At 34.8% G+C, this 17,062-nt stretch overlaps 1 protein-coding gene across 33 annotated transcripts; it reads right to left on the bottom strand.

Moving 5' to 3' along the window:
• Window positions 1–220: 220 nt before the first annotated feature.
• LOC18433975 (amino acid transporter AVT6A) lies at window positions 221–16,522 on the bottom strand. Of its 33 annotated transcripts, none has more exons than XM_088848948.1 (7): window positions 16,501–16,521; window positions 14,887–15,360; window positions 13,872–14,024; window positions 12,752–12,955; window positions 11,292–11,757; window positions 9,143–9,287; window positions 221–435 (listed from the first exon to the last, which is right to left on the bottom strand). In XM_088848948.1, exons 2-6 carry the CDS (start codon window positions 15,320–15,322, stop codon window positions 9,146–9,148), a joined length of 1,401 nt encoding a protein of 466 aa, XP_088705074.1. In that variant the 5' UTR covers window positions 15,323–15,360; window positions 16,501–16,521; the 3' UTR covers window positions 221–435; window positions 9,143–9,145. The 33 variants fall into 33 exon arrangements, with proteins under 33 accessions (XP_088705074.1, XP_088705072.1, XP_088705071.1 ...); XM_088848946.1 differs by lacking the exon at window positions 16,501–16,521 and adding an exon at window positions 16,293–16,483 and having other exon boundaries at window positions 14,887–15,377; XM_088848945.1 differs by lacking the exon at window positions 16,501–16,521 and adding an exon at window positions 16,293–16,473.
• Between the last annotated feature and the right edge of the window lie 540 nt (window positions 16,523–17,062).

The raw sequence follows: 17,062 nt of genomic DNA, 5'->3' as shown, positions 1-17,062 counted from the left end.
TAAACCGGAAAAACTATATAAGAAAAAGAAAAAATATCATACAGACAAATATAGGTCAGATAAAAAGTATAAAAAATCTAAAAAACAAAAGTTTATAAAAAAGTTCTCCCACGACTAGCGCATAAAAAAAGAATACCAATATATTATAAGTGTGGAAAACTTGGTCACTATAAACACCAATGTAAAGTAAAAAAGAAAATAGATGCTTTACAATTAGATGAGTCATTAAAAACAAAAATATATACTATTATCAATTATGATAGTACATCCTCTTCAAGTACAAATTCCAATGAATCTTTAATAGGAAATATACAAGAAGATGATTTTGAATGGACAGATTCTTCTGAATCCTCTTTAGCTTCCTCTGAACGATCTTCTCATCTCATGAAAGACTCCAATTGTGAGTGTCCCATCCTGATGCATAATCTTCATACCCTAACACAAGAAGATAATTTGATTTTAGATCTTATAGAAAAAATTACAAATACCGATGAAAAAAGATCTATTATTATTAAATTTATTAATATAACAAAAACCAAATCAAAACCACCTCTTATAGTTAAACCACCAGATGAATATAATTTTGCCGCTATTATGAAAAGGGTCAGTGAACAACATCTCACTGTCCAAAAAGAACCTTCTATTTCTGAATTAAAACAAGAGATAAATGAAGTAAAGAAAGAAGTACACCAGTTAAAAAATAGAATAAAAATCTTAGAATTACAAAATCTATCTAATAATAATTCTGATACAGATGAAATAGAATTCAACCATCTGGTTACAACATATAGTACTGACAAACCAGTGGATACTCCAGAAACTTCAGAAACTAAACCACTTCTGATAAACGAAAGTCCTCCTTCTGTTAACCTCGTAGATAAAATTATGATACAAAAATGGTTTGTACAAGTAACCATTATAGTAGCAGAAGATTATAAATTTCAAACATCAGCTTTAATAGACTCAGGAGCTGATTTAAACTGTATAAATGGAGGACTTGTACCAACTAAGTATTTTGATAAAACAACTCAAATATTAAACACTGCAGATGGCAGTAGACTCTTTATCAATTATAAATTATCCAATGCTTCTGTTTGTAATAATCAACAGTGTATCCAAATACCAGTTATCATGGTAAAAGGACTAAGCCAGACAGTTATCATCGGAGTCCCATTCCTTACATTGTTATATCCTTTATCCATAGATCATACAAGAATAACATCCACTTACCAGAATGTCCCTATACACTTTGAATTTATTCATAAACCAAAAATGAAAGAAATCAATAATGTTAAAAGCCAATGATTATTTAGCTCAAGAAAACCAAGGCATAAGAGAATGGTATCTCAAAGCCTTTCAACCTAGATTAATAGAACTATTCCAAAAAATACAATAAATTCCTAAAGAAAAAAAAACAAACGAAAGGATTTTTTATATGGTTACAAGAAATTAGTGCTCAACATAACATTCAAATTCCTCAGTTTAATATTCAAACAATAGAAGAAAAAATTTATATAAGCACAGATGGAACTACTACTGCTAGTACTCATCCTCCCGAGAAAAACATAATACTCAAGGGTGTAAAAACTCCACCTTTAAAAGGTGAACCACCACAATCCTTATATAAAATCATTGCAACACCTTATAAGGTTGTACCCAAGGATATGAGAAAAAAGCATGAATTAATACTTCATATTGTATAACAAAACAATTATACAAATTTATACATGCAATCCTTAGGAAAACAGGCAGAACGCATAGAAAGATTAGTCATCCCTCAACCTAAGGGAGTAACTCCTCCTATTCTTAAAGCTGTTTTGTTTAAACCTCTTCCGAAACTCAATAAAACTAAATTTCATATTGGGGAAGATAACAAAACATTGATGGATCAGTTAATATCTAAACTAGCTCAATTAGATATAAAAAGAATCCCTTCACCAAAGTTGAACCTCCCTGTATCTATAACCAATATTCGAGAATCATCTGATAAAGGTAAACAAAAGATCCCTGAGCATGATACTTTTGTACTTCAGGAAGAAGAACCAACCATAGTAGATAATCTGCATAATAGAGAACTTGCTTTTATGGAAACAACAACCAATGATCTCAATAGAATAGCATATGGTAAAATATGGAAACCAATTACAGCTTTACTATATTATAAAAGACGATGTCATACAACAGGCAGTATATATATATATATATATATATATATAATGAGGCAATTTATCTTTATTACAAATAGGTCACAATTGCTAATAGCCATCATATATCAAATTGAATAGCTTAGGGTATGTCACAAAGTTCCAAAAAATTTAGAATTTGAGTCTAGTGATTAACATACTTACTACCATCCGATTCGAAATCTGACATATATGGGTATGATTTAATATCGTCATAATAATATGGTGTGAACTTCTGCAGTATTTCGCTCATAGCTTATCACCATCCACAGTTTGTCAAATGGTCCTAATTATTAGCAGTAATTTAATTTTCATAATCTTTGACAAAATGAAATGAAGCTCAAATGTGTGGGTGTCTGCTCCTCAGCAGGCGTGCCTAAATAAAATATAAAAATTAATTTAAATAATAAAAATAACAAAATTTTCCCTATTAGTATTTTAGGGATATTTTGTTATTTATTTTTTTAAAATTATTTTTTACTTCTATGTAATACGGTTAGATGTGCACATGCTCCATATTTCAGATAAATCAGATTTGTAAAAAAACATTGAAATTCAAATAGTATCGGGCAATCATGACCATCTAGATAGCGATGAGACATGAATGAAATATTGTAAACTCATATGTAAGAACCTACTTAGGAAAAAAAATTTATTTTGAAATTTTGGAAACCACGTATGAAATGGATAAATAATTATTTACATACACACAAAAAGCATAGAATGTTGGGTGTACCTGAAGGAGTCAATGAACAGTATTCTCCAACGTTAGCATAAAATCATTTTTAATATATAGATTTTTTTTTTTTTTTTTTTTCTTGATAATTAAGTTGGAGTGGGATCCAACTCAATTATATGTTATTGCAACCCACCATCCCTAGCCTTGAGCCCACTCATAAGCTGTATAGAATAATTGATGATGGAGTGCTCGCAGTATAAGCACGTGAATGAGTGGGTACAAACAAAGGCATGGCTCATTAAATGATACAAAGACAAAATGATGAACATATGATTCTGATGGAGCAGTATACAATCGAGAAGTAGGTACTCTACCTCTCCCAAAGTTTATCAATAATAGAAAGAAATTGTCCCCAATGCAACAGTGCAGCAGTGAACTTTGGTGTTTATCTCTTGCCAAAAGATTAAATACTCATGTGAGAGTATACCGCCTATTTACTCCCTTGGGTAAAACCCAATTTATATTTTTTTAATGTAACCTCTTCAACCAGTAGACTAATTTAAAAAATGTATCGTGCAATACATTATTTTCAAATTTTGAAATCTATTTTTTTCTCATGGACATGCATCTTGATGTCGAGATGATCAATTTGAGGATATTTAAGCATCAAAGCAATCCCTTCTAGTAAAATTTTTGAAGTAGCCTCTAATTTGATTGTTTAGATCCTCGGCTCTATATAAACTTTTGCCAAAAAATTATGATCTTTGAGAAAAATAGATGTGGCATGATTTAAAAATGGAAAAAAAATACATAGAATACCAATAAAAATACTATTTAGGGCTCAAGATTCCTTTTTTATATACACAAAAAAAAAAAGAATGTTTGGTTTTAACAAAGGGAGCCAATGAACAGTATACTCCAAAGTCTGCATAAAATCTTTTCGTTATATAGAATTTTTTTTTTGGAAAATTGCAACCCTCAAAATGGACTTTTTATGCACTTTACTCTCCACCCATTTTAATAGCAACTTTCCACAAAAAATCATGTTTCCTAGCAAATACCCCCTATACAAGAAGTAATTTTTTTTACGAAAATACCCTTCCCTCATGTAGCGAATCATTTTCGGATCCCAATAAAAGGAAACGCCAGACTGCTCACTTCAAACGCCAGATCGCTACTTCAAAACAGCCCCTTCGAAATGCCGGACCGCCATATCAAAACGTCGGACTGCTCTTTCAAAATGCCGGACCACCATATCTAAACGCTGACTGCCCCTTCAAAATGAGGGACCGCGACTTCAAAACCCCGGACCACCTAATCCAGCAAAAAATAATCACCGGACCGCCACCATCAAACACCGGACCAACCATTCCAGCAAAACTAATCGTCGGACCCCCTGTTCAAAATGCATGCCGTACTACCCTCTCCAATAAAAATAAAAATAATTTGTTATGCGAGGGACCGGTATTTTTATTCCAAAAAAAAAGAACATTTGTAAAGGGTATTTGCTAAGAAAAGTTGGATGGAGGTAAATGCATAAAAAAAAATCCATTTTGGAGGGGTTTTTACTATTTTCCTTTTTTTTTTTGCGGATAGGAATGGGATTCCCTAGGTGTGACAATAATGGAACACAATTATATGATGGCAGCCCACCATCACTAGCCTTGAGCCCACTCCTAGGCTATACAGAATAATAGTGTTTAACTGTTCGTAGTATGCATAGTGAATGAGAGGTTACAAACAAAGGTATGGCTTATTAAATGGTACAAAGACAAAATGATAAACATGAGGAATGTATGTTTCTGATGGAGCAGTAAACAATAGAGGAAAGGAACAAGGGAAGAATGGTACTCTGCATCTCCTAAAGCTTATCAATAGTAGAAAGAAATTGTCCCCTATGCAATAGTGAGTTTGGTGTTCATCGCTGCCAAAAGATTTTATACTCATGTGGGCGTATACTTCCTATTTGCTCCCTTAGATAAAACCTAATATATATTTTTTAATGTAACCTCTTCAACTAGTAGAGAGAGAGAGAAAAGAAAAAAAAAAGAAAAAAAAGAAAAAGAAAAAAACTGAATTGAGCTCTCACCAAAATCATAACTTTTGACACTATTTGAAGTTGTGCCTTATTTTGATTGTTTAGGGCCTCATTTTTTTACAAACCACACCCCTCTCCCCTCTCTCACTTTCGACTTTCACTTTCTTTATTTTCTTTCCTTTTTTCTTTTTGATAATTTTTGTTCTTTCACTTTCATGTAACCATTTTAATGTAATCTTTGACCTTTTGCGTTTTTCATACTTATTATGTAATTTGGGATTGTATATTATGAGACTATTTACTTTTGTTACAAGTACCTCTAGTCATCCAATTTCAAATTAGACAGCTTGAATTATGTTACCAAATTCAAGAAATTTGTCTTTGAAATTTGAACTCAATCAATAACACATAACTGCCCAATTTGAAGTCCTACTAAACAAGATTGATTGTGATGTCTTGTACTAAAAGTAAATGAGCTCTTTGTATTCTTTCCCACGTAATTTCATGTATCCCTATTCCTAACTCTTTCTCTGATTCCTCATCATTCTCACCGTTTGTCGTAAAAGGACGAATTGGCAGCCTCTTCTAGTGAATTTTTGAGGTGCCCCTTAATTTGATTGTCCCAGGGAGAGAGAATAGGCAAGTGGGCGAAAAAAAACCCACTGTCATAATGCAAACATGGAAGGAAACATGTCATAAGTGAAAAAGGCAAAATTCCGCACAAACAATTGAAGCAAACATGGAAGGAAAAGTAATTGGTGAGTAACCCAAGTTATGCATGACTGCTGCCCGACGTTTTTTTGATGCACTGCAATAATTAATGGGAAAAGTTTATATAGAGCCTAGGCTCTAAACAATCAAATTAGTACCTATATTAAAAATTTCACTAGAAGAGGTTATTTTGATGCTCAAATATCTTGAAATTGATCATCTTAACATTAAAATGCATGGACTTGAAAAAAATAGATTTTAAGTTTTGGAAAACGCCCGGCGGCTGTCTAAGTCATAGCAATGGGTTACTTCCAATTGGTGAGTAACCCGAGTGTCTTAGACTGCTGCGCCATTATGAAAAGTAATATGGAGTACTTCCAATAATTTAGTGATTTGAGAGTAAAGGTAGCAATGGGCCGGGCCAGCCTTGCTCTATCCAATCAAGCCACCAGTAATCATAAGAATTTTTGTCATAACCGATTCTCCTTTCTTTCCAGCCACACACCAAAAAAGCTTGAAGAAACAATCAATCAATCTCTCTCTCACTCTCTCATACAGATCTCGGCCCAAACAGTCTCTATTCGATACAAATTAGGTCACTAACACATCCCTCACGATGTTCGTTGTGGGGACGAATGGGAAATAAGGGAGATATCCAGGATGGATCATTTTTCCTAGATAGGCAATGTACACCATCCTTGCTTTGGATAACTTTTCTATAGATTGTATTGCCAACGTAACAGACCAAAGGTTAAAATTTTATTGTTGTCAAAGCTTTTTTCCAACTAATAGGGGTCGGCTACATAAATCCTGATCCGTCATTCTGCTAGATTGTACTGGATCACACCCCTAATGACGTCATAAGTCCATATCTTTTCTCACTACTTCCAAACGTATCCTTTTGAGTCTACCTACCTTTTTCCCCTTTTTGAGCCTTCCACTTAAACTAACTCACACCTCCTAACGAGTATTGTACTGGATCTACGCTACACATGATCAACCCACTGAAGTTTACTCTCTCTCATCTTATCGCCTACTGATGCCACGCTTAAATTTTCTCAAATGTATTCATTTCTAATTCTATCCCTTTTTGTCTTTGCACTATTCATTTTTTTAACATGCACGGATACTACCTCAACCTCATGTTAAGTGTGTCTAACATACTGAAGCCTTTATTGAAAAATAAAAACTCTCATCTAGTACTGATTTGTGTCTTCTAAATGCAACACCAAGTTGAATCCATATGGAAGTGGTCAGTTTGATGAATCTCCAAAAACAGAAACGTATAAAAGCATGTGGGTAGATATCTAATGTTCTTCCAAAAGCTAGAAATTCCAGATTTAGGGAGCGATAGTAGTAGGACTCTAAATTTATTGGTGTCTTGAATTGCCTAAGTTCTTGCAAAGATGTCCTGAATTCGAAGATCTGGCATCTCCTCCTAAGCATCTTGTGTGACTTAAACTAGAGGGCCCTTTAGTGAACTAATGAAGCTATCAAACTCGTTTAGCCACCTTTAAAACCTCAACAACTTGACTTTATTTCAGTCTCAATTCAGCTGTGCCCAGTTCCCGTGCTTCAAGATTTGCAAAATCTTCATACTAATTTACTCTTTGATGTGTGTAAAGGATGTAGGGTGTGTCCTCAAAGGCATTCCTAAACTCCAATACTTGAGACTAAACTCCATGCATAGATTGAGAGAATGGAGGAGAGCAGAGTAAGTGGAAGGCTCAAAAAGGATACGGAGTAAATCCAAATGACATGGTTGGAAGTAGTGAGAAACGATATAAAGATTTATGGCCTCACTGAATGTATGGCTCTTAATAGAGCAGAATGACAGACTAAGATTCGTATAGCCAACCGTATTTAGTTGGGAAAATGTTTTGACGACGATGATGGAAAAGAGTGGAGCAAGGAGCCATGACATGCCTTGAGAGTTTAGCCATTAGTTCATGCAACAAATTGAAAATGCTTCCTCAAAGCCTACAAAAAATATCTTCTCTTCAGGAGTTGGAAATCAGAAGCATTCCTTAATATTTTAAAGAAAGTGAAAGACAACATTGCTGAAAGCCATTGCAAGATCCATGTCATTCTTTTTTAGGAGGAAGCACCCTTTCTATTTATTTGTAATAGGATGATTACCTTTGCCAATAGTTAAAACTTTTCAAGTACATGATAGTAGTATATGCCCTCTCTCTCCAGTATGGTGGAGATCATGTAGCAACATCCATGCACTAAGTTATCCTCAACCACAGTCCTATTAGCTTGTTTCACACAACAATGACAAAACCTTGTCCTAGGAATTGCCTGTTTTCAAAAGTTTATCTATCACAGGAAATTATTGGTAAAATATACGCCAAGGTAAAAATATATATCAAAAGGTCGAGAAACTGTTTTCTATATTTTTTAAATTTAAATTTATCTAATCATATTTAAGACAACAATTATAAAAAATATCCCTTTATTTTGAAAAATACCTCTTTTTGAATTTACAGCCATACTATTTTCCACTTATTTTTTTAAACCCCAAATTGCCCTTCACTGACTTAATAGATATGCAATGGTCCTAAGCACCCACTTGGGTACTACCTAGTGGGTACGTGGGGCTTTCCATCACGGACCTAATAGGTATGTGATTGTCCCAAGCACCCACTGGGGTTCTTCAAGCACACAAATGGGTGCTTAAGCACCATCATGGACCTAATAGGTTTCTGACAGGGTATTTTGGGTAGAAAGAATAGAATGTGAAAAAAATAGCTATAAGCCTAAAATTGAAGAAATATGGGCATTTTTCAAATTATTGAAACCTATTGAAAATAGGGTGTAATTTCTATAAAGTTCCAACCTTAAACAATCCAATTAAAGTGCACCTTCAAATTTTATCATAACATTTATTTTTTGTGTAAAATAGTTTTAAGATTATTTAAAAATCTAATTTCATATCTAATTATAAAACTTTCAATTCTAAAAATAGTTAAAAACGAGTAGATTTATAAACATTTGAAAATCTTGAAAATGGACGGTCTCAAAATCTTTTTTTTTCCATGTTCATACATCTCGATGTCGAGATGATCAATTAGAGGGTTTTCAACATTAAAACAACCTTTTCTTATGGATTTTTGAGGTGCATATGTAATTCTACATTTTAAGGTTGCAACCTTATATAAACTTTGCAAATACCCATCCAATGCAATAGATTCATACCAGAGTCACGAGGCACAACAATCCCAACTTAAAAGGATCACATATTGTAATGTGCAAAACTTCAAATTACATAAGAATAAATATACATGAGTGTCAGTTCAGCGGCCAGTAATTATCAAAATTTAATTACATAAAGAAAGTGAACAAGTTCAGTGACAAAAAAGAGGCATATCACCGGGCTTTGATATGAACATAGACTAGTACCAATTGAATGGGTGGCACATTCTTGAAAACCGATGATATTTTATATATTCTGACATGATAGTTGTCTAATAAATATGGCAAGTGATCTTTATAATAGAAACTTTTCAGTATGTAGATGCTACTTACCCTTTAAGCCCTTAAGGAGCCATTGTTCTTCTTGAACATGGAGTTTGCATCACTGTAAATAGCCACTGTACTTGAGAAAACCGCAAGGACCACCATGAAGATGCCAAGTATCTTATCTTTCTTTGTTGCAATGCCATGTTGATCCCTATAGAAAATGAAGAAAAGAAATTAGAAATTGCTCCGGCATACACATGCATCACTCCCCCACTCCCATCTCTCTATGTATTAAAATGGTGTATACATGGATCCATAAACTGATAAATATGTTTTTGCATAACTGCTTAAAGGAGTACAAGGATATGCAGGCAACAAGCTTTAAGACAACAAAGGCCTTGCTTCAAGCTCAAACCACTTGCCTACGGCATATGAAACTCTGACTTTCGGAGTTATAAGCATATGAAATGCCTTAGTAGGTCTCAAATATATTACATATAAAACGCACAAAACCAGAGTAAGTGAGAAGCTGTGCACGATGCAAATTACACATTAAAGAAATAAAAGGAAGGATTAAAACAACTCCACCATGGCATTACGTGATTGATATGTTACAAGGACACGGTGACACACGTGCCAACTTCCAACATGGACACAAAGTTCCAGACACTGCCCTTGAGAAATAGGAATGTCTGCCACATCCATCCAATTCCATACTATAGGAAGATAATGTTCTAATATAAGACACATGTCTAACACTAACACAAACATGCCAACACGCATGTCTAAATTGGGACATGTGCCTTATGGTAGAGTCCTGACAATCTTTTCATTTTTATATGCATATTCATTACAGTAAATTGTTTCATTCTAGCCCGCATGAAATTGGAGACTGTATGGTGTCCCTACAATCTCCACTGTCCAACAAAGTTGGACGGTGGAGATCTCATATGGGCTAGCAGGGTAGCCTACATAAAAACCCTGCCCATTCATAAATAAGATTTTAAATATTACTGAAATATTACTAATAAGAATTATTAATTAATAGTAAGAATATGAAAAGAAGCAAACCTTAACTGTTATTTAAAAAAAAAGAAAAAGCAGCAAAACTTGGTATATAAGCTACTGATGCATAATGCCAAAAACATTTTGTCGGCCAAAGAGGGACAGCTGCTGGATTGTGCACAGCTAATCTGAGCTGTGGGCCTCACTTCAATGTTTTGGCAGTCAGCAACAACCCTGGTAACCCTAAAGCCCATCCAAACGGAAAGGGAGAAATCTCTCTCTCTCTCTCTCTCTCTCTCTCACTCTCACACACAGCAGCGAGGCAAATACATGAGTGGTGGAAAACGGCTTAAAAGAAGTTGCAGTAATGGTGGGTTCTGTGGTCTCTCTTCGTGTTCAAACCACAGCTCAAACCTTATCCTTGCAAAAGAGCAACATAACCACCGTAACTCACCTACAAAACTGAATCACCTATATCTTATGGTTGTCCTAGAACTCAGACATGCCTTTCCAATGTTGGAACATCTATATCTCATGGTTTAGACACCCAAGTCTTACATATAGGCATACACGTTGGAGTGTCAAGTCATGCAGAAAAATTTTGAAATGGCCCCAGAACTCAAACCCCATCTCACATGCTGTGTCAGCCATTTTGAGCGTGTCTGATACAGTGCCCGTCTCTTACTCCGAAATGTGTCAGGCACGTGGTGTTACATAGCTTCACAGAAAATTTTCCTGGCGACGCATTTAACTCAAACCTAGATTCTTGCACCTTTATAATCTAACAGAATGTTTTGCACTGGGAACTGGCCCCCGTTCCAACTATTCATGGTGACCAATTTGTATCCCTTTAAAGAAATTGATATAAATTAACTCATGGTTTTAGTAATACAGCCCCTCTTAACCACTTGAAGCTGAAAAACAGCCTATGCATATTAAGAACATATTTCTATAGTGAAATCATCCTGAAGCCATGAACAAAATGAAATGATACTACACATATTACTTGATTCTATAGAGCACATTGCTGATGTTCAATTCCAACAGGTATGCTTAACATCCTGATTCTCAAGATGTCTTCTCCTTAGAGGTAATCCATAACACATTATCTTGTCAGAACTATATCAGTTACCTTAGGCTTTGTGCAAATTGTTTTAAATACAGTTCCAAATCATTCATGGTTCCATAGAAAAAAGCACAAAACTATTACCTTAGAGCAACTGCACCAGGGAAGATGAACCCCATGCAAACACCAGAAGTAGCTCCAGTAAACTGGAAGGCATCCCATATGCTAGGAATGAAGTTTGCTCCAATGAAGATGAAGGCAATCAAGGCCATATTGATAAGGGTAAACCTCTTGTTATCTAAGACCAGAGGTCTAGCAGAGGGGAAGAGAAGCTCATCCAAATTCAGCCGCAAGCCAAAGAAGGCGATAGGTGCCACCAACATGAGATGAATAGCATAGCAGATTCGAAGTATGGAAGTTAGAAATGAGGAATATGGGATTCCTAAATCAACGTCAAAGTTGGCTAGGACATCATCCAAAGTGGACTCCCCGAAAAGGAGAAAACAAAAGAAGCTGGTAGTTGTGTACACAACCATGCAAAGAATAAGAGAAATCCGGACAATAGATTGCATCTCCGAATTGTCCTCAAGTTCCTTGGTTATTGGATGAACTGCACCAATCCCAAGAAGATGGTTTTAGGATTATGAATTGAAGCCTTGTACACAAGTTTTAATCTCTTCTAATGATTCAAAGATGATATGTGGGATATATACGATTGTCACTATGTCCTACCGCTTTTGCACAAGTGACACTGCAAAACAGCTAAAATAACTAAACAAATCTAAGGAGAAGAACTGAATATATAATGTCAATGGAACAAGTATGGCAAGGAAGTAGATTGCACTGAAATAAATTTGACGAAAAAAATTTAGAAACTAGGAAGCTAAAATAAAGCATTTATTTTGGGCAAAAAACTTGCAAAGTTTATGCAGAAATGGCTCAGTTCAATGTAATTAAAAATCATTTAGCAATATCAGTGGAATTGAACCAATGGCATTCACGTAGTTCACTGAAAAAAAGAAAAGCAAGAACGGGTTTAAACTAAATATTAGAATCTCATGAATTTCACTCTTTTTCAATGGTAAAGATCCTCAAATGGAAAATGCTTCTGACCAGCATGAAAATGTATTTATGAAAACCCCAATACTCTCTGATAGAATTTCAGAAATTCCCAAACACTCCAGGATTCATGATTTAATTACGTCTGTGGACTAGTCTCAAACAATTTCCTAAATAGAACTTTTTGAGAGGCTTAGTCATAGCACTATTCATTTCTCAAATATAATTGCAATAGGATGATTTTAAGCAGGAGGAGGACTGGAAAGTGAAGGAAGGAAGATGAAGAACAACAAAGTACACTTGTTTCTCCAAACAACTGCAAGGCCATTTTGAGAACAAGAGAGGAGATTGACTCGAGAGCAGTCAACTCGCATCTTTTTAAAATGGGCGTAGCACCCATGTTTTTCCAAAACAACCACTAGACAATTTTAAGAAGAGGAGACCAAACTAGACTTGACTCAGAAGTAATCAATCACTGTTAATTTTACAACCAAAAAAGAAAAATATAGAATTTGCAAGTAAGAAAAATTCCAGCTTGCTTTTACCATTGTAATGGCAAATGTAGGCCGTGACAAGAACAGGTACAGCCGTGAAGAGCTTCAAGAATGATGCTACATCAGTCACATTTGGGAGAAATCTCGGCATTTCAGTACTTCCATTCAAAAATTTCATGGTTACAATTCCGGTGGTAATGATAACGAATACTACAGCCAGCGCAACTGATAACGCTGACGTGTATCTCAGAGAATCTGCAAATATGACAAGAAAATTATACTCTGATAAGAGTCCCTGAATTCTTAGCTGAGACTCTCTCTCTCTCATGTAGACACAAGTAAGCAAGTACAAACACACACATACACATAGTGATTCTGCGAAATCAACCATACTTATGAAAATATAGAGTATGTCCAGGTATTTCCAAACCTCAAAGGTCTAAAACGTAAAGATAAAACCAAGGCCAAAAGGATTATTATATCAGTTACAAAGATAAGATAATATTAGGTAGCATATACCGTAATAATAAATGCCAGGATTATTATAGAAAAATAAGGCACCATTTGATTTCCATGCCAAATTGTAATATGGACGAAAACACAATTTGACAGATTATGATTTAAGGGCTTAATCGTGTTTAATTGTCAATTTGGACAAATTGCAATTGGGTCCAAATTCCAATTTGGGTCCTCAATTGCAACCCAAGGCAAAACCACTTGGAGAGGTTTTTCGAAAAGAATTCCACTCGCTCCCCTCCCGCCACCCCCAAAAACCAAAAAAAAATGAAAGAAAAAAACCCAAGAAAAAAAAGGCCCATTTTCATCACCATCACCATCACCGCAACACTGCCACCACCGTCACACTTCTGGCACCACCACCATTGCACCACCGTCACTACGACCAGGCACCACCACCATTGCACCACCGTCACTACCACCACTATCACACAGTTGCCACCACCACCATCCAACCACACAATAGGAAATAATAATTCCAATTGGGACACACACACCCATACGACAAATGACAATTCACCAAACTGCAGTTTGGTCAATCAAAATTTTAAGAAAGCATCGTCTAATGATATTTCACAATCAAATGGTGCCTAATTGTGGCTTTGTAATTTTATTATTATAGAGCAGGTTTGAAAGAAAATAACAATATGCTTGCCTATTTGTTTCAAAGATGCCAATGGAGCAATTATCGCAAGTGATGTAATAAGTAGCACAAACGTGCGCCCATTCCACCAATGTTTACCAAATAATCCTTCTAAAACGCCAGAGTGATGCATCCCGCTAGAAGATGTTCCAGATAGCACATCACCTAAGAAAAAGATCTCCATAAATATTCTTTTATTGGGCAGGCAAGTCTCATCAAATGTTCATCTGCATAAAAGTTACAAAAAGAAAAACAGTAGCATTTGATTCATTTACAAAGTAATGTGATTTGTGCTGATCTTTTAGGCAATTAGGCAAGATGCAAGTTAAATTGTGAACCATCTATCAAGTGTTCAAAATGCATCTCCATCATGAAAGCGGAAACTTGTAATTTCAAAGCTTAGAAATATGCAAGTAAAGTCTTATTTTATTGAAACAAATGGGCTTATCTCAGGATATACTGAACAATGACAGAATGTTTTGAAAAACGACTTGGTAAACATTTTTCAGAAAATGAAAGTGTGGTCATTTCAATGTGCATACAATTTCAATGCTTGGGGTATCTAACAAAAGCCAAAAAACTCTGGTAATCGAATCGGATACTTCCTCAGTAGACACCATAAAAAGAAGGCCTATACTGAAAATCACAACCAAATGTCTATAAGCTAACATGATGTCATAAGGCTCTAGAGAGAATGGAAAACAGAAAAGATGCATATCAAAAAAGAGAAAGAAAAGTGTAGGTCCTAGCAAATAGGTTGACTGTCACAAAAGATGATTCAGCTCGGATAGACAACAGCCATTAAGGCACAGATAGACAAGCTAGTGTACACACACATATTGCGTCTGCATATGAGTATAAGCGTATGTGCACATGAGTTCTCTTTCATGAATATGTGCTTACTTATGTGTATTTCTGTGGGAACAATACACATTCTGAAGAGTGAAGACTAGCATGTAAACCTAAAAAATGGACAAAATAACCTCTAGTCATCAACTCTTAATGAAAATGGGAAACGAGAGCATACCAATTATGATCATGAATACAACAAGAGTCCCAACATTATTAATAATGATACATATTTGCAGAGCAATCTCTCCGGTCCTTCCAAATGAATCCCTCATTAAACCACTGTAAGTAACAGAGTTTGCAGGCTTGCTGAACTTTAACATAATCTTTATTGAAAATTCAGTCAAAAATGCCATGAATATTATTATTGCAATTCCAGGCCCAATCCCCAAAAGCTTCATTGCTGCAGGCAACCCCATGATTCCAGCTCCAACAACCGTCGTCGAAAGATTGAATACTGCACCAGAAAAAGAAGCTCTATTGAACTCATCACATTCCACATTATCAGAGTCACAATACACTGGAGGCAGCAATGGGGCCCTCTCATCTACAGTCTGCCTGCTTTTCTCATTGGATTTCTTCTCCTCGACGGGAGACAAGACTCCTAAAACCATGTTCTTCAACAACCAGCTGAAAAATTCAGCACCGGTGGCTGTAGATTAATCCGCGCTTAGAATCAAATTCAACAAAGTATCAATCAGAAGATTGGAAAAGTATAATTATGCAAACGAGAATTGTCCATCAAATAATTGTGCAGTAGAGAAAGTGAATGAAAACAACAAAAATAAAGAATTAGAATAAGTTCATGAAACAGACCATGCATAGTGTTCAGTTCTTAGTGCTTATGAACTGAATTATTATTTGAAAGTTGTGAAACCAAAATCAGTGTAAAGAATTAGTAACCATGGGAAAATTTCTGAAAAAAAAAAAAAAAAAGGCTCAAGGAAACCTAGACCAACCACTGGAAAAGAACAAAAGGAAGATCCATGAGAAGAAGCTTAAGAACTGTCTGATCCTTTGAAATTTAAATTCAAAAGAAGTTTGAGAAAATTTTATATCATACAAATTCAAGCAAAAATGCACACATCAGCGGAGAAAATTTTATTAACCCTAAAACCTGGTTGCAAATTCGGCTTTGACCTTTAAAACATTCAATACAACTAAAAATCGGTGATTGAATACAGAAAATAATTCAAAATCTTTTGAATGAATATCTCCCCACTGGGAAAAAATGAATAATTATCCTGATTCTTTTAAGAATCGGTCATGTGTTGCTCACTAGAACGAAATTTTCAGAAAAAATCTGCAAAATTTGTGTGAATTGTTGCCCATTTCGTTGGGAACTTTGGGAAGACGCAAGCAGCCGAATTCTGCAAAGTCCGAAATCAATTTGAAAATCAACCACAAAATTCTGGGGCTGAACTCTGAAGCAACAGTGACCTATAGTTTGGAATTTCGTCGAAATCTAAAACCTTAAATTTAGCCGAAATCTAAAACTCAAGGATCCAGGAAACATGCCAAAACGAAAGGGAACGGAGGAATATACAAATTTATTATTTTTTTTTTTGTTGTCGTTGTATTCACCTGAATGCAATGAGTGACAACACAAAAAAAAAAAATGAGGAGAAAAGGAAGATTAGTTGCTTTTTATAAGATGATTCTGCCGCCGTACACCCATCGCTCCTTACTATTCAATCCGTATTCCGTTCTTTATTGAAATGTAATGAACCATGAAAAATACAGAAATTATTTTTACGTTTTATAAACCCTAAGATATTTTCTCATTTCTTACCTTTTGGAGTGCATTTTGTACTGGGTATGGTTTGCATAGGGCCTAGGCTTTAAATAATCAAAGTAAAGTGCACTTACAAATAACGCTCATAAATATTATTTCAATTCTAAAAATTTTTATAATAAGAATATATTTTTATCTCTAATTATAAAATTTAAAGCTTGTGGATTGAGCAGATCTATGAACACTTGAAAATATTGAAAATTGACTGTCTAAAAAAATTATTACAAGATGCACTATTTTCAAAGCTTGGAATCTATTTCTTACTTCTATACATATTAAGGTAAAGATGATTGATTTGAGGCTTTTTTAGCATCAAAACAACTTCTCCTAATGAATCTTTGATATGTGTCCGAAATGGATTGTTTAGAGCCTCACCCTTATATATACTTTTTCCTTTGAAATTTATTTTCTTAACGAACTATTTTTAAAAAAATTTAAAAGGAACAAGGTTATGTAAGTTTACAATAGGTGCACTTCAAAAATCCATAAAAAAAAGTTGTTATGATGTTAGAAAACCCATTTAATTGATCATCTCAGCATCAAGATACATGGATATAAA

The sequence above is a fragment of the Amborella trichopoda genome, chromosome 10 (genome assembly GCF_054954075.1).
Source record: "Amborella trichopoda isolate Santa Cruz 75 chromosome 10, AtrichopodaSantaCruz75HAP2 v2.0, whole genome shotgun sequence".
NCBI classification, from domain to species: domain Eukaryota; kingdom Viridiplantae; phylum Streptophyta; class Magnoliopsida; order Amborellales; family Amborellaceae; genus Amborella; species Amborella trichopoda.
This window is presented reverse-complemented; position numbering and strand designations above follow the sequence as displayed.

Coding starts and splice junctions, on each gene's coding strand:
- LOC18433975 (XM_088848944.1), bottom strand. CDS start 15,322: ATGGTTTTAGGAGTCTTGTCTCCCGTCGAGGAGAAGAAATCCAATGAG. Junction 14,025..14,886: donor TGTATTCATGATCATAATTG/GTATGCTCTCGT, acceptor TCTTTTTCTTAG/GTGATGTGCTATCTGGAACA. Junction 9,288..11,291: donor CCTGGTGCAGTTGCTCTAAG/GTAATAGTTTTG, acceptor CATTTTCTATAG/GGATCAACATGGCATTGCAA.